Source organism: Pieris rapae, chromosome Z, assembly GCF_905147795.1.
Source record: "Pieris rapae chromosome Z, ilPieRapa1.1, whole genome shotgun sequence".
In the NCBI taxonomy this organism is placed as follows: domain Eukaryota; kingdom Metazoa; phylum Arthropoda; class Insecta; order Lepidoptera; family Pieridae; genus Pieris; species Pieris rapae.
In genome coordinates, this window is record NC_059534.1 from 3,375,098 (window position 1) to 3,394,599 (window position 19,502).

The 19,502-nt window shown below is 32.6% G+C and overlaps 1 protein-coding gene across 3 annotated transcripts in view; it reads left to right on the top strand.

Annotated features, from left to right (window-relative positions):
• The window catches only part of LOC111003340 (cGMP-inhibited 3',5'-cyclic phosphodiesterase A), an 87,782-nt gene that overhangs the window by 43,757 nt on the left and 24,523 nt on the right, over window positions 1–19,502 (top strand). For all 3 annotated transcript variants that reach the window (XM_022273784.2, XM_022273783.2, XM_045633973.1), the window contains 3 exons: window positions 1,090–1,286; window positions 14,817–14,948; window positions 15,215–15,379. In XM_022273784.2, the coding sequence (XP_022129476.2) occupies window positions 1,090–1,286; window positions 14,817–14,948; window positions 15,215–15,379 (494 nt within the window). The remainder of the gene's footprint in view (window positions 1–1,089; window positions 1,287–14,816; window positions 14,949–15,214; window positions 15,380–19,502) is intronic.

Below are 19,502 nucleotides of genomic sequence, written 5' to 3' on the forward strand. Positions count from 1 at the left end.
ATGAGTCCTAAAGGCGTGCAATTAATATTTGGGAGGTTAAACTCACCGACTATTTCCAGTTTCCAGTTCCACTCAGGCCTTTAATATGCTATCAATTGACAAGATACATACAGATACATAGTCTTGGTCATATTTCTGTATAATTTCATGGGCAAAGTAATCAGCCTTATGTGCCTGACACGTGTCGACGCAAAAACCTCAGGGGAGCTTCAAGCCTCAACGCCAACACGGCACAGCACGCCAATGAACCAGTTTCTCACTCACCACAACTCTACTGTCTAACACTCGAAACAATAATATGTTTAAACATATTATTGTATATTTTTAACAAAATATACACAGAAAATACTAAATATCTAGAAGTAATAATAAATATACACCTCACTTGAGAAAAACACATTGATGCACAATAGGGTCAGATAGCATATCTTTAATCGACTGAAACGAGTAGCGCAGGGCGAAGTTATAAGGTTTATTTATTTAACTCTTTCTCAGTACATTCTAACATAATGTCTACCTGCATGGGGAGTAACTGCTAAATCTTTGCCGATTAAGTTGGAACGTGCACAGAGAGTTGTTCTTATAGTTGCTTATGGCAGAGCGTTTATATACCCCACAGTCAAACTTTCCCTAAAAACAAAATCCTATTCGGTAAATCTATACATCTTAGCGAACTGTTTTAGGTATCACAACCTCCAGACACATCTAAGAACAGACATTTTGAATTCCCGACGCTATAACGAAGGACTGGGTTTGGCCAATGCTTTGCATATCTCGTTCTATGAATTCTGAGATGGTCAAACTATCCAAATACAAACTTACAAAACGCATAACAATTACGCACGCCAATTTGGATTTTGAATCTACAGATGCCTTACTGCATATTTTGGCATGTCTCTGAGGTTCCGATAACTAACACTGACACAGCGCATGTATATAACAACTGTCAGCTACACTCTCAAATGTTAAATTCCTTTTTACCAGAATTTTGACACAACGATTTTTCGTTAGCGTTAGCGTTATATTGCTGTTTTATAAGAGTGGTATTAGCGGAAAATTAATTGATTTTATTATATTTATTGTCCACAGGTCGCTGCTTGCCGGTACTCTGCATACACCTGTTTCACATGTACGGGCTGATGTCGCACTTCAAGCTGGACGTGGCTAAGGCCTGGAAGCTGTTCAGCATGATCGAGGACGGTTATCACAGCTCCAATCCGTACCACAACTCGATACATGCAGCTGATGTGACGCAGGCGATGCATTGCTTCCTGCAACAACATCGGGTAAGAGATCTCTTTATTGGAGCCTGTGTCTCGTATGTTGCGGTCCAGAAATTTTGGATTCAACGTGATTGGCAAAATTGACAAATTGTCATTTAAATAGGCGCTTCAGAGTTCATTGTTCCGTGCGATCTTAGGAAGTTACGGAATAGCTAATAAAATTGAAAAATATGTAAAAATGGACCAGCACAAGCCTATCCTTAAACCTTATGTATATTGCCACAACGCCTTAACTTAGGCGTAAGCGTGCAACTATCAGGTGGTTTAATCTGGGTTGTGATAATGCGTTGCTTCAACATGTTGTGGTTTGGTTGGCGTAGTGGCATTAGCCATTCTCCTGAGATCGTAGCTTCGAAACCCGCCTGAAGTAATTAACTTTTTTATTTATTATTTAACACTATTTACCGTGTGTTTAGTGTATCTAAAAATCGTAAGGAAACCGGCTTTCCTTAAACCCACAAAGTCGACATCGTATCAGGTACACGACTAATCACTTTGCCTATTAGGAAAAAAAACAGAAATCCAAGACGTAAGAAATTCGGGCTTAAACCTACAAATCAAAGTATCAAACATAAAATACACAAAGGAAAATGATCAAAGGGATGCAATCTGATAGCCATATAGGGTTGAAATGAAAAACATGATTTAGATCACTATACCACGTAAAAATACAAATTCATTCAGGTGTCAGCAGTTATGAGGCGTCAATGTACTTTACTATTTTATTTGTCTATCGATTATTTATAGATTCGAATGCTTACCCTATTTTTATTTCATATGAACTATTTTGAAAAATCGTTATCTTATAAATTAATGTGAGGTAAACCTGTACGTGGAAAATAGAGGACAATGGGGGGAGGCCTTTGCCCTTTGGTAACACAGAATCAGTTATCGTAGATTAAGAAAAACAATAGTCATAATGTTTATATTTTGTATTCTGATATAAGGCTATAAATAAAATAAACCTGTACGTGGCAGACCGAAACATCGTGTTTCATGCCTGAAAATATTGTATAAAATCATTTTAATAGAATTAGTTCTCGCTTCGATGAGGGGAAGTTCTACATTCAGGGCATAATTTGATTACTAATTTTAACTGGAGCTATCAAGTAACGATCTCTTCCGCAGGATGTCCTTTGACCTACAGTATCTGTTGTGTCCAATTATTAAATCAAAATGTAAAATAACAGTTTTAAGTTAAGCATTTTTCAGTTTTATACAACGCTCCAGATACCTCTACAGGTATAGGTTGCTACCTATGTAGCAATGTCACATATAAGAGAATATAAACATATATTCAAAACCGTTTACGACGACATCGTTCAAAACAACATACCGGTTATATTGACCTAAAACAAAGGTCCCAGCTGAATTCTATTGTATTCAGTTGTTAATAACAACGCCATCGGCTGTTACGACTATCGGTGTTTACAACCGAATATGAGTACTCCCTTCGATGTTATTATAACAGATATACTAATTATTAAAAGGCCGGCAGCACGCTTGCGAGCCTTCTGGCTGTACGAGTGTCCATGGGCTACGGTATCACTTAACATCATGTGAGTTTCCTGTAACATAAAAAAATAAGAGATAGTGACAATACTATTTTGTTAGACGTTTTTTATATTTTTGTTAATCGATTAGTTTTTAATTAAAAGTTAGTTTTTCATATGCTTCGGCATATATAGAGCTGTATGGTTTATGAATTATATCTCTCTGTTTGTTCGTCCAAACTTTGGCCTGTTTGGGATTTGAGGCTTGTTTGAAAATCGTGCTTTACAGCACTGTCCATGATATTACGTGTATTAATTCATACATTATGTTGGAGCACGTCCGACGAAGGATTATAAATGCCCTTTAGAGGAGTCTAATATTAAGAACTGTATATGCCAGAGGTGCTTAATGGTCACATAATGAAGAGGAAATATTAAAATATTTACGAATACATTTAAATTAGAGCTATTAGAAAAATTCTTTCACGAAACTTCTCGATGTAAATTATGTAAGTAACGTGGATTTTTTAAATCTAATTTAATCCACAATATTAACAATAAAGGTACAAGAATGCAAAGCCGGAACAGTAATAATCATTTATTTAATATTATAAGACTAATAATAAAATTGATTAAGCGCAAAAGACAGTCGATTAAGCAATTACTGCTTCTTTAAGCTATAAAAGATTTTCTCGATGTGTTACTCAATTAAAATTATTTCTCGGAATCGATGGAAATTATTCTTGTGAAAACGGAAGCGAATTAAATAGCATGAGTAATACGAAAAAGGATGTTATATGCATCTCAGTGAATCGCAAAGTTTTTCAAGTCTTTTTCTAATTCGTTGTTTGCTATTTTTTATGTGCGATAAGTCAAATGGAAACTCAAAGGGTTTGCATTTGTTTTCAGCCCTGTTTGTTTTGGAAGTTTTGTTCGGCATCGAGACTTAGTTTTTCACATTTTTAAGAATTTCTGAACCACTTTGTCTAGATAGAAATCTATATAAAAACAACTTGAGGACCGACGACGCACTCGCGATCCTTCTGTCATCGTCGGCGTTAATTATTGTCTCCCCGACCTGAAGCAAATATTGCATGGGGATTATACATTCGTCAATAAAAAATATTATTTTTTGTTATTAATTAACGTAACTTTAATACATTTACATAAAAACTTTTTTAACGGATTGAATTTTTTATTCAAATTAACCTGAATTATTTATTTTAGTTTACTAATATTGGTATATATTAGAAATCATTAGTACACAATCGTTTGTCTTTTATGTATACCAGAAAACGAAAAACGGACACTGACGTATGTGCTTTAGCTTTGCTTGGTTATTGCCCGTGTCCTTTCTTGAGTTTGTTTCTAGTATAATTAATAGTTATTTAACGGACTACCAAAGCAATTTAAATCGAAAATTGATTCATACCAAAACCGGAATTGTTAGTGCTTCACCAATTCTATTCAACGCGCTTAAATGACTTTTGTCGTGTACAGAGAAAAATTATCGTACTAAAATAACATAATGAGTACGTAACAACCTCCTATTATAGTGTTGAATTATGTATTAGTCTACAAAATTCTTGTCTGTGACCTTTTTGTTGCCTGTGGAAACGATGGCCTGGGGTTATTGATGGATTAATGGTTACGGAGTATGAACGTCTGTGATTCTTGGGAATTGGTTTGTTTTCATTTGAATTTCGATCGTTTAAATTGAAACGACATCTCTGATTATATAATCATCAATCATCTTAATTAATTTTAAAAATCGAACACTGAAATCGAATCTAACTTTCTCAGTAAGTAAATATACAATATGTAATATGTCGTAACTGATTCTTTCCGCTGTTATCTTTTGTTGACCTAATTTTTGGAACCCGATACCATCTAAGGCGTGGTTCATAATTAAATATGTTTAAGTAACCCTAAAACGTGCGGTCGAGAAAAAATTCAATTTACATGAGTGAGGTCAATGTCCGAGAAATAGTGCTTGCTTTTATATCAATTATAATATAATATTTTTAATGCCTCAGCTGTCTACGATTAATAACCTGATGAATAATTTTCTGCCCAGTAGATATTATAGTACACTTACCTATGTATGCGCATTGACAATCGCATACATTCATTCAACATTGAATAGCATTGTAGTCGCTATTTCATAAATCTCATACTATGATGGGACAAGCCCCCGACATAAACGCAGTATTATGGGGGCAGGTATATCCGAGAAACGGCGATCAAACAGTTTCGAAATTAGCGCTTACATAATACTTTTAAAAAGTTCCATGCCCCACCCAGAAATTGAATTAATCGAATTGATCTATAGAATTGAAGTGTGGTTCACTTTGTCACTCGCTCACTGACTGACTGAGCGATCATCAAAATCGAAGGCACTTCTTGCAAACATAAGCTTCAAATTTACAGTATAAATAAACTAATTATTGTAATTTTATACAATGTGTATTCATTGTGAGATACATTGTATTTTATGTGTTCTTTAAACTATTTATTTAAAATAAACGATGTTTAATATTTTATTTCGTCACTGTAAGGTAAGCTAAACACGTAACAGAAGACAGAAGTTACGGCTGATCGCGTGGCGAAATGCGGACTAGGCTAGGGTAGGCGTATCCTGTCACGCGCAATTGCTGATGTAGTTTTCATAGTTATGCACAGTAGGGAGTCCCATAACCCTTCACCACAAGGCAGACCTGTCGGGAGAGATATGCATAATGCATTACCCCAAGTAAAAGACATGTGTGTGCTTTTGCACATGCGTTAGAATCTATATATATGTATAACTACATCTGTGGGGTAACAAGATAAAATCTTTTAAAATTTGTTTCTACGTTTTAGAAAAACGACAATGTCAATTGAAAAAAAGTATTAATATAAGTTTTATAATAACGCATTATTTAGTTAAATAATGTATATTTAATATCTCAAATCAAATTAAAATGTTGACTATGGCTAACTTCAGGGTGTAGATTTGTGTGTGCGCATCGTTTTAACAACAATTTATTTTCTTCGATTTTTCCCTAGCGCGGCAAAAGAAAGAAAAATAAGTACCCTGAAATAGGAACTGTATAAATGAACAGACTTGGTATTAGGATCTAATAACTTTTTTCCGAAGACCAACAGACTTGGGTTTTTTTAAAAATGAGGTTTTTGATGCCATCCATATGTTTCGAACCTAATTCCATTAAAACCTTTCCTTATTTTTCATAAATATAAAAACGCTAACCACATAAACTTATATAATTTTTAGATGTATTTTAAATAGACTCTTTGAAAGTGAAATGAAATGACTCTTTCAATTGAAAACATCTTTCTCAAACACATAAACAATATAATTACGGAATGCATATTAGTTTTGATGTCGCGGCATATGGCAATTAATTTCTTTAAAAAATTCAATCTTGTTGGATTGATATAATAACATGGACGGTATTTTCGATTAGGGTAACTAGTTAGCCCCGAAAACTTCGTTTCGCCGTAATACGATTTTAACTTAGCGTACCTTTTTAGTTTCTACAAACCAAGTACCAACATGGAACCTTTTGCTACAGTAAAGCACCTAAGCAGGTACTAAAAAAAAGAATTATGTTTAAATTTTTTTGTTTCTTTTTTTTTCTCTATATCTCCATTTAAAATTCATTAAAAAAATAAAAACCCGAATGTGTTCCCAGACGTCTTCGAGTTTTCTGCTTAGCAACATATTTCAACTACGAATCATTTTTATTTGCATAGATGTCATATCATATTTCAAATTATTACTGAAATAATTACACAGACAAACATCATTAACAAGTTAACATTTACTAATGTATTTCATTCCTGCACATTTAAGTAGTTCTTAAGACACTAAACGCCAGTCTGTCTTGTCAATACCAAGAAATCATTTATTAATAGCTGTCAGCAGCCCCTTGCCGTTGCTTTCGTAAACTTAGTTTTTGTTTTTCTATCGGTATAAGGTTCTAAGCTAGCTTATATTATGCGCATGGATTATTCAATGCTAAGCCAGAGTTTGGTAGGCTGATCGCACGCTTGCTAGCTAGTTGATATATTTAACATATGCAGAGTAGTCAATCCATACTGACCTTTTACTACAAACATTTTTGTTATTACCTTAAATTCATTATTTACAATAAACACGTTAAAATACTTTAATAACGAATACAGTTCGAGACGATGCGTTGATTGATTTATAGGGCGATGACGAGCCAAACCAAGCGATTTTATAGTAATATATGAAATAATTGTTCCAATATCGTGTCAATGTTCGACGTATATCTACTACACGTTCATTAATTAATTAGACTCGCTGCAAACATTCCTTTACACATGGTAATTGACTGGAAAATATTTACAGTTCTTGAAATTTATTTACCAGAATTTATTTAATTCCAATTGAGATAATATTATTTTAATTGACTGAACAGCGTTATCGAAATGTTTTCTCAGTAGTTTGATTTGATATTTTTGAATTACATAAGTTGTACTGATACACATTGTAGTATGGGAGCCCAAGAGGGGATTTCGGGTTTTACTACAGCGTGGCAGATTAATATATAGGGGATACCTTGTTACCTGGTCATATATTATCTTAATATTTTATTTAACGTTCAAAAGTTCCATTTTAGGTGGTCTAATTGAAATAATGGTTTTATTTGGTCAAGTACCTCTACTAAATATGAGTCCTATATATGGCCGCCCGACAAGGATAACAGATCAGATTAGTAAAAAAATATCCTCAGAAATGCTCGAGCGCGTCAGATTAAGGTAGGGTGAGTTAACATGCTAAAAAGGATATATATTTCACTAATCTGACAATTTTTGTAATTTTTAAGGAAATAATTCAAGGACGACGAAAAATATGTATGTAATCTGACGATTTCCACATGTCGAAGTAAGAAAAATTCGTCGATAAAGTTTAAGTCCGGCTGCATGATGCTTATATAAGTTGAAGAAAATTTACTATGAGTATTTTTAACATGGGATGTGCATTTTGTGATAAAACTACTTCAATAAAATTAAATTATAAACGTGAGAAAAATTTATAAATATTTTTGAATATCGCCGAAGTAAACCGCTTCTTCCAGTTAATGACTTTTTAAAGCATTATTTTAAAATTATTATATAATAAATACAAGTTCTATTTGAACAACATACACTTTTAGCTATTTCCTTATCAATCAATTAAGTTCAATGGTTTAATTTTTTTTTAATTATCATCAGGATTAGTTTTAGTATTAGTCAGATTATGAGACATCACGTCTAGGATAAATATGAACCATATATTTTAATTATCTGAATCTGACGCGCTTGAGTATTTTAAAAATAGCGATTTTTTGCGTCAGAATATTAGATGGGATCTTTATTTAGGTTCACTTAAAATCCACTTATTCGAGTAACGTACGAACATTTTTAAAAATATGCAGGACATGGATGCTATCAATATCTGAAGCGGTCGAGTATGACGGCATGGCACAGTTTTTTTTTACAGTTTTGAAAATCTATAACACCTCCCACCGATGAAAAGGCATACATTATAAAACATTATTTTCTTATTATTATGTGAGCTTTGAAACCCAATAAGTCTCTTTGACGCTCGAGTAAATCCCCATTTACTATCGTGGCCTCCCCTACTATCGTATTTTTAACTTGAAAAAAGATTTACATAGTGTTAAAACTTTAATTTCTGTCTACTTTGTGTATCATTTATCAAACGAGGCGTTTGTTAAAGTCTGCGTCAGTAAAAGTCTAATATACATATAAATAAATAAACTCTAATGTGTAATTTTCCTAAGGTAAACATTACTCCATACTAAAGGACCAAGTCTAAAATTACTATCTTGCAATTCGAATCTAATAGGAAGTCTTCACGTCTACAGGCTCTTTACAAATGTCTCGCTCGGTGCAGAAATTCGAAGCCGGCTATTATTGAATTTATTTCTAATTGGCATTCCTTATTAGCTCGCCTACGATTTAAACATCATATATAATACTCCTTTTGTATTATGTAATTGTTATTAGTAATGGTCTCTTAATTGAAGTACTAACTTGACACTATCTAGTACCAAATAAAAAATAGTACATATTTTAACACATTAATAATAAAAATGTTACTTTTTTTTCTTTATTTACAAAATAATATAATATATCACGAAATGTTACATTAGAATACCGCCGGTTTGCATTAATGCAACCATATCAGTCTTGTTTAGGAGCGCGACAAATGCATATAAAGTAGTTTTTAAATTATGTTGGTTAGTGTTAGGCTACCTATTATCTGCTTGGGTAGACTATTTATTAGCCGCGGTAGCAAATACCACAAGTTCTCTCGCCATATACGTTGTTTGCTCTCGATGAACAGAGCCGAACTTGCGTTACGGCTCGAGTCTGTACGTCGTGCTCCACTCGTTTTCTTATGGCATCTCGAAAAAAAGTGCTCGACAGAAGACATTTATTTACTTTTCTCCTATTGGCAGAATTTTGCAATTTATTATTGGCAATTTTTTTTCTTGACGCGACGTGTTTGAGGATTCGCATTTGGAGTTTATCTGGTTGAGATACGTCGTATAAGTTCTACCGTAGCTACTTAAACCGATTGATGACAGACTCGCAAAGCGCGTTGTAAAGTAAAAGTTTGCTTTTAAATGGGATATGTGGTGTTGATTCCAATGCATGTTTTTGTCTATAGGTAATTAATCTCAGATATTTTTGTTTATCAACTATTTTGTATAGAAGGGCACTTGCTCACGGTTGATTTGTGGAGACATGCGTGTTTATAAGCCGCCAATGCTATATCAGTGGCATCCTTGATGGAATTTGAATTAACAATAAGCAGTTTTGTCTTATCAATAAAGTCAATCAAGTATAAGTTTAGCGTCGTGGTACCACTTTAGAATGTTGTTAAAATCGGACTGTAATCGTTCAATAGGTTTATGAGGGTCCCTATTTCCAAGTAACAAACATGTATCATCTGCGAACTGGTAACAAGTGGAGTATTCAACTTGGTTATGCATTTTGTTTACGTACGTCACAAAATGGAGTGGCCCGAGGACTGAGCCTTGGCCGTGCCTTCAGTTACTGAAACTACGTCGCTCTGAGTATTGTTTACTTTCACTACATAAGTACGAGTTTTTAAATAATCTGAACACCAAGTGCCTAGTGGCTCCTAAATTCCTATATGATTAAATCTATCCTCAAGTTGTTTATGATCCAAAGTGTCAAAAGCGCTTGAAAAATCTATAAATAAAGTTAGAGTATATTTTTTACGATCTAGGTTATTATTTACTTCGTCCGTAAAACGCGATTGCAGCCCCGAGGTATTTTTGCCTGCTTGAAACCCAAATTGGTTCTTGTATATTATGTGTATATCATGTTGCTTAAAATAAGATTTAATTTGTTCCCCTATATTACGGACGCTAGTTGGCATAGTCTTTTCTTTTTAAAGACAGGTCTTACATATCCTTGTTTAAGATGGTTTGGATAAAGCCCGTATAGAATACTTTGGTTAATTAGATTTCTTATTGCAGGAGACTTTTATGTTTATGTATGTCAAGGCCGGGTGTTCTCCGAGCATTTAGAGTATGTATCATTTTATTAATTTTCTTCGGTCGCGTATTGGAACTATAGGCTTGGCTTCGTTTGGTCACAGGTGATGTCTGTGTTTAATAATTTTGTATCACAGTCAGCGACACTTTTTTCAGCAGTAGTGCTGAAACGTAGGGCAAAGTTGTCAGCCATTTGTTTAACTGAGAAATCTTATGAGTCTTTTCATAAAAGCCTCATCGATAGACAGCGTCCTAGCATTTGATTCAGTATTTGATAAACTTTTCTTGAATTTTTAAAGTGTTCTGTTATTTGATTGTTGTATTAATTATTTCGTTTTACTTCTATAATTTAAAATTATTTCGAGGTCCAAAGACAAATAAAGTAATGAATATAATTAATCAATTACGTAAATTAATTATAAGAGTAGCATTTAGAGTTTTTTATTTCATATAAGTAAGTAATTCATTTGTTTTAATTTACGATCTTAAAATAAATATAACTATTTGTTTACAATAATATAAACTTAAGTTGTAACATGTTTTTTAACTCGTAATTATGTAAACTTACATTACATTTTACAAATAATAATAATAAAGCTCGTTTAATTTCCAATCATATACAGAATGATAATATACAATTTGGAAGAAAAATCTTCCAAATTACCTGTGTATAATTCTAAACTGGCAAACAAGCACGTTTTTACGAATATAACGAAATTAACTGTACATATACAGAGCTTGATATATTCGGTAGTACACTGAGCAATTATTAAAAAAGTGTTGTTAGCATTTGGTACCTAATCTATAATAAGTAATTGTTTAGTTATAGTTAAGATTTTTTTTGAAACGTAATATTTTTTATGGAAATTTATTTATTTTATAATTAAAAAAAAATATTGTACTTGACCTGAAAATTTTACAGTATTTTTATTAGTCAATAAAAGTCAAAATAAGTTGTAAAACTAAAATATTTGTAATAAAATTCAGAGTCGAGTGAAATGCTTCCCAGTCCAGGAATGGGTTTCGTTAAATAACTTAGAGAGAAAGCGTGTGATTTAAAACCTATATATAACATTATTCTGACTAGCGGTCCGACCTTCGGTGGCGTCGTTTTAATGAACATTGCATATAAGAGAATCGAGGTCGTTGATGCGAGATCGAGATGCATTAAACGAAGGTGTGGGTTCACTATCGTTATAAGGGGTTTATAGAATTTATAATCTAAATTGTTGAGCGTATTGTATCGAATCGAATTCTTTTTTAGTATGAAATTGGTTTGATCACATCCTTCCCTTGAAGTGTAATAGATGAATAATATATTTAAAGGTTACTTTTATTACTATACTGTTTAACGAAACACAACATTTAGGATGCAGTAATTTCAGGAACGCTCCAAATTCAATAAATACTTTGCTAGAAGTAGCAAGTATAGTACTGTAGTCGTAGGTAAATATTTAGTTGTATTTGTAATTTTACCACCAGTTTTGGTCTAGTAGTTTCACTGTGGGACTCTCAGTCCTCAGCTGTGCACCATTCGGACCTCAAGTCTATGTATGTATTCAACTCGCTCGTACGGTGGATGAAATAATAGTGACTCGTGTTGACAGTAATATTTGTGAGTGTGGAGAAGTTATTGGTGACTCGACCAAATTTTCTTTTCTTGTTCCCAATATGTCCGCACTTCCTTTCTGAATTCGTTACAATTACTACAGTTCCGTTTTCGAATAAAATCTCCTGCCTTTTGCGTTATCCTTTATTGTATTGTAATGTATTATTTTATTTCCAATACATAATCAATAATAATATTAAGATTTAATATTTATGTAAATATTATGTTTTGAACTAGCTTATCTCTTTGTTTCCTTATGATGTGTTTCTTTATTTTTCTCGTGTGTAGATTACTTACCTTTTACTTGAAACTGGCATACAGTTATAACTATTTCCATAAATTAAAAAAATAAATCGTGATGGTGGAGGACACATCGTGGTCTGTTTAGGTCTATGGCGGAACACACACTATTTAGAAGAAAAAAAGAACTTTTGAATTACTTTTTACAGTTTAAACTCATATTAATTTGTAAATGTGTTAAATAAGTGTTTTTTAGTGTATTTTTACTTAGTGATTTTCGTATGTACATAAAACTATATTAACCTCCCGTGAATAAAGCCAAGTACAGAGTTTCGTAACTCATTAGATGACGTTTGATATAACGTAATTTTTCTTTCTTTTTTCTCTCTTTTGTCTTTCGTTTGAAGAATCCGTTGGAACAAGACAGTTGTACTCTTTTCGCGTGAGAAGTTTAAGCTGTCATATCTGCTTTTGTCTTAGATTTGGGTCACTTTAAAATCAGGTGGTGCTAGAAAAAAGAAAACATAAATTTAAAAGCAATGTTTTAATGTAAAAGTGGATACCGTATATGTATTTGTACTTTTCAGAATTCGTAAAATAATAGACCTCTGTTTAAAGAAAAAATATTTTTATAAAGTAGGATGTTGTTGATTTTTTAGATTTTAGACATACCAGTTTCATAGCGATGTTCAAATGAATCAAATACATCGATAACAATGAATCTACTTTTAACATTCCTTCCTTCACCGTTCGAGCAAATGTTTAATGCGCACATAGAAAGAAAGTCCATTAGGGACGAAAGCCGGGGATAGGGGCTAGGCCAACACTGCGATTATAGATAATTACTACACGTAAATCTAAACAAAACATAAACGAAAAATATGCGAATTGTATATATTTTAGATGAAAATGTAATAAGCCTCTTCAGGTTACAATATTTCTCGGTACCTATTTCTGCCGTGTAATCTGGGGACACAATACTTTCCGTTAGATCGACCTTCAGTGTTTAATACTTAGAGTTATTTATTGTGCCAAGAAGCTCTTTGAAGGTAATTCAATAGAAAATGTAGCGATGTGGAAAATTGTCTATTTATGTCTATATCGAGATTTTATAAGGAAAATCTTCATAAATCTTTGTCATTCTAACCTAAGAGCAACCATTATTCAATGTTTTATATTCCCTTAGTTAATTTGCGCAAAAAATATACCTTCAGGAAACCAATCACATCTTGAAGACAATGTCTTCATAGAGAACAAAGTTTAATGATAAAGACTAGACACTTTGATTTGCACAAACAGCGAAAATGTTCAGTGGAATTGGCAAGTATATAAATGCATTGAGACGTCTAGGCGCTATGCAAGCTCTTGGCAACTCCCGAATATGCATGTCGGAAGACTGCACCATCGCCAGTCGGGGTACTAAATCAAACCTGTCCAATTTGACTTATCAATGCCTGTTGGTTAAAGGGAACATTCGGAGTTACGTTTAAGAAAATATAAGTTTTTTAGAATCACCTTACCTTTTAAGGTACTCTATTAATGATCATCTGCGATGAAACATTGTAATTATTAATTAACATAGTAATTTGATAACATATATTTTACTAATGTTAAATTTTATGACTACAAATAGTATATTACTATAATGATACTAGCGGATCCGACAGACGTTGTCCTGTCTACACGTCTTTAATTTCAAAATTTCAATTTTTAATAAGCCATTATGATGAAAATTATTATTCAAATGTTATGACAATATCTAACGATCCAGCACATGGTCACACACGATATAACGCAATGATAACAAAACTTTTTTTAAATTTCGGGACAGACTAAAATTGAAATTCGAATATTATTTAAAATTTGACACTGCGATGGTAGCGCCGTCTGTCGGATCCAATGTAAAACATTCCAAAATCAACAACAACTAATAAATTGAAAATTAATTAAAAAAAACATTGTCCAGCGGACAAATTTGTGAATCTAAACCATTCCCAGATCCCCTTAAGCACACACAAAAAATTTCGTCTAAATCGGTCCAGTCGTTTAGGAGGAGTTCAGTCACATACACACGCACACAAGAAATATATATATTAAGATGATACCTAACATATGTAACTTCTATGTAAAATTCCTATTAAAACAAAATTGCACGCTATGCTGTGTACCAGAATATGCTTTACATTTTACTACCGTAACATTTTTATATTATATTCTTGAAAGTAAACTATTAACGTTACTGGAATCTTATGAGATACATATTATTTAAACCACGGAGCAATAACCCGTCTAGCGTCTTTTTATTTTCAAACATATTTTTATTTCAAGGCCAAGATCAATTTTTATTTGAAAATGTATATTTTTGTAAGGGTAAATTTCTATGATACTGTTTAAAAATAAGTTATAAGAATTTATATCGTCAAAGACAAATTCACGACACAAAAAGAGGTATATCTAGTATATCTCTATAGTTAAAATGGCACAAAGGCTTAAATTGTCTTGTGTTAATCTGATATACGAGTACTTTACAGTAATGGAATTGAATAAAATCAAAGTATGGCGAGATATTGCTTGACGTTGAAACAAAGACTCCAACTGATATAAATAATTTTCTCGTTGTTCACAGATCCGTGAGCACTTGGAACCAGCGGAAATAATGGCATCTCTATTGGCTGCTATCGCTCATGACATGGATCATCCGGGCGTGAATCAACCATTCCTGATTGCCACATCGAATCATCTCGCTGCCCTATACCAGGTAACTTTGATATAAGATACACACAGTTACCAAATTGGTACATATTTGTAACTATATATATATATATATATTTCTATTATATATATATTCGTATATATATATATATATATATATATATATATATATACGAATGCCGTGTAAATTATTTGTCTCGAGGTGTTTTAGGCTGTATGTACAATTCGGCGATTGAATCGTGTAATATTTAAAGGTTTTCTTAAAATACTTATACATTAATAAAGTATACAAAAACACATATTCGCCCTTAGAACACATCGGTTCTGGAGAATCATCACTGGCGCTCAGCGATTAGCTGTCTCATCGAGAGTGGGCTATTGGACCGTGAGGTCCGAGTCAAGCTGGAAGGACAGATCAGCTCCTTGATCCTCGCCACAGACATTACCCGGCAGCAAGAGTACCTGAGCCAGTTTAAGGTAATTATTTTCTTAATAATAGTATGCAAGTGCCTAGACAAGTGACGGACAGGCCGCTTACAACTCGAACTTCACTCGGAAACATTTTTCCATACTTTAGTTTTGACTTCAGTAATGCAATTCAAATGATACCTCTGTTTTCTAGGTTTCTATATAATACGTAATTAGATATTATATCTGTACCATTATGTTAGTTATACGAATTACGGGTTGTTTTTGCATAAGCTGTGGAAGCTGTTAGATCAATGCCTAGATTAATTTAAGGGTTTACTAACATTCAAGTTGGTATATATTTGAATTTGATACATAGTAATACAGTCAAAACCGTTTACAACGACTTAGTTAAGAAGAACGTACCGGTTATATACCATAATCAAAGGTCCCGGCTGAATTGTATAAGGTTCCTAATAACAACGTCATTGTTGTTATGACTATCGGTTTTTACGACTAAATATGAGAAGTCCCTTCGATGTTGTTATAACAAATTTTGACTGTATAATCATTGAAAAAACGTTTTCTTAAATCGTAGTTACATATTTTAGTTTATTTTTAATATATTCAAAAATGAGACATCATAAGTTACTCTAAAACCCGTCATGCAATATTGTTTATTTAAATCCTTACTGAATCGATCGCAAATAGTTTTATTTGATACTAAACATATCGTTGTAAGATTTATAAAATCGACATTAGTAAATCATCAAAAGTATCAAATTAAAAGATATAAAAAAAAATATTGCCACACTTTTATAGCACTGTCTATTGTGGTCACCGAGTGTAATTGGATTCATATAAAACGTAATCTTAATACATAAAAATAAAATACGTTTATTATGGAACATAAGACAGACAACTATCACTTATTCCACGTCATTAAATTTGAACCTGTAGGCATCCCTATTCATCGGCAAAGAAGACAGAGGGAACCGAACGAAAAAGCCGGCGTAAAAAACTCTTGGTACTCTTTTAATAAACGAAATCATCAAACAACACTTATTTTAAAACAAATATAGCAAATTAATTAGAAGTACCCTGCCCAGCACTAGGCCCAGGCCCTTTTATAAACTAGATTTTCTTTAATACATTTCTAAAATTTATTAAAAGGTCGAGACAAAAGAGCCTCTGGGATTTTATTGGGATTTTATTAAAGAAGAGTATCCCTTTTCCAAAAAAGGTCTAGCTGTATCGACATTAGTCAGTGAGCGAATTTTTTTAACCGCGTGAGCTGTAGAACTAAGTCTCTTCGCCAATCCATCACACTATCTAATTTAAACTATTAATAGCTAATTAAATATTACTGCAAGTATCACTACGTCCTTTTAAGAAGCTTATCTGCTCAATAGAAGCAGTTGTCTGAATAGCTTTAGTTGTAAAAAAAGTAAGATAGCATATTAGCTATCTGTTGTAAATATATTATGATAATACATATTATTGCAATAATAATATCAGATAGAATTAGCGTTTAATAATTAATTAGTATTGATCCATATTTGACCCAGATATCAGCCATGATTGTGGACAAATCGAGCATCTGTTATATATCCATTAAGGCCCGAAACACGTTTTCACAGTACTTCGTGTATTTATGAAGTTTCATAAGTGCATTGGACATGTCTATTATTATTGACTTTATTATGAAAGTTTTGATTCAGTTGAATATTATGTTCTTATAGCTTCCGTGACTCGTGAATTAACGTGTGTTGTTTAAAAGTTATTTATGAAGACATCATTCGATACTATTTTTAAAGATAAAATATTTTTGATTGTATACGTTTGTCAGGTACTAATGATTGAAATTTTTAAAAAGTTTCGTGTTGGTGTAGGTTACGTGTAGATAAAGGTAACATAATGCGATGACTAAATTCCCTTCCATACAAGACATCAACGTTCATAAAAATTATATCAAAACAGCATTAAAACTAAAATACTCTTTCGTCTCCTTCTATCAAAATATTTTGACGCTTTGATGGAAGGAGATAAGTACTTTCCTGATAGTTCCTGACAGTTTTTATAAATATAGGGGAAATATTATATTATAAACAACCCGCCCGGTTTGCACGGTCAACCGTGACCCGATAACCTTCAAGAATGATGTACCAAGACTGGTGTGTTCACAATTTCAGAAAAAGGAACCTGGATTATAGAAAATAAATATAGAATAACAAGAACATTTTCATTATGGTTATATTAACGATATGTTAGAAGTTTTTAAAACTAAACAACAAAAGTACAATAAAGTCAAAAACGGTTTGAACGTTTCGTTTGTTTGACTTTTTATATCTCATATGATTCAAATTTAGTTTCAACCCATTATTTAAAAGTCTCAAAGTATATGATATAATAGATATGCCTTCGCGGAGTACTTATTTGAAATGTTAAGTTAGAACCAGTATTTTCTGTGATTATAATATAATTCTAAGTATCAATGCTACGTGTAGCATTATATAGTACTTTAAATGCATTTTATAGGCATCATCGTCCCTACTTTAAAAATCAGCCTCTAAACTAAGATATTAGCCTCTTATTTCTAGTATGTATATAATATTGCGCAATAACCAGGCACCACTAGGCCACCAACTAGGCTGTTTCTGCCTTCTGATAGCATGTATTTAGACAAAATTCAGTGTCGTTGTACGGCGTGTGTCTAATCTATTTGTTTACACAACTTTACATTTACAAAATTATACTCCAAATGCATAAAAAGAACATTTGGTTAGACTATTTTTTTATCGTCAAAACGTTTTTAATAAAGTTACGTTACGTTAGAAGTTATACTTCAATTACAGAATTTTTTATAAAAAAAAAAGATCTTTCGCCTTATTCGTACGTATGTAGAAAAAACGAGTATTACTTCAATAAGCAACAATAATATTACTTTTTCATTCCAAGACGTCAAAATACGAACGTCGACATAGAAAGGTCACAACTTATTCGAGTAAGGATTAACATAGAAAGCAAAGGAAGATATTTTATGAGGATGTAAAATTGCCCAAAAAAATGTTTTTATTTTACAGCTGTTAATGTCTTACTAAATTGGCTTATGGGCCTTAAACTTCGACGTTGAAATCTATCTTAGGCTTTTTGCGTCCAATTTCGAAGACCTATTCGCTCAGCCTTGGTCTACTGGGTTTTAATGATGGTATCGTTTTTTTCTATTTTAGACACGTTGAAGCTACCCCTGGAACGGGAACAACCAACTTTCACGCAATTTTTTAGGTTCAAAAAGCTTTCAACATATTATCTGTAATCAGTGAATATTTATTATTCTAGTAAAGGACGAAACTTAATATAGGAAATGCATCCGTAGTTCGATTCTGAGCACCAGATAATTAGCTGATTCAGTTATTAGTAGTTAGTACACCAATGAAATTCTTAATATCCACCCCTATCTGACGTTTCTTATGACCAACGACTTTAACTTATCATGTATGAAGTTTTGTGAGCCAATAAATACAGATTATTATTATTATTATTAGTTAGAAAGTAAATAGCGTATCAAATATTCAAGGCCCGCAACGCACTCGCGAGCCCTCTGACATTGTAACTGTGGCGATATTTTTATAAATTAAAAAATAACTAATAAATATAAATTTTCTCAGTGATACTTTTTCATGTTTGTGAAATGTAAAACTAGAAAATTTTAGCCATAAATAACAGAAATATTTTACATCAAAGCATTTGAATGTTTGTGAAGATACGAAATGAAATGAAACTGTCGCGTTCTGTAGAAAATAAAAAAGTGTATGAAAAACATTTTCCGCTTTGGAAAAGTTTTAATTATTAATTCACGTAATGCCGTATTCCGATGCAATAGAATAAAAACGGGAAAAGCACGCGTTGAACTTTTGCGAGAGTTTTTAACTAGATTTTGTCTCCAGCTGAGCACGCGTAATATTTGGATTTGCTGAGTGGAAAAGACATTTTTGAGATAATTAATTTACAGATTTATAATTTGTAGTTCTGTGTAGGTTTCTAATATTATGTTTGACTTATAAAATATAATAACATACATTAACTAATTTAAAAAAACTTGTGGCGCTACCCTGAGTTTAAGATGTAGTAGACATGATCGTCGATTTGTTATAGTGCTATTGTCTCCACCAATTAGTGCACAGTCATGGTT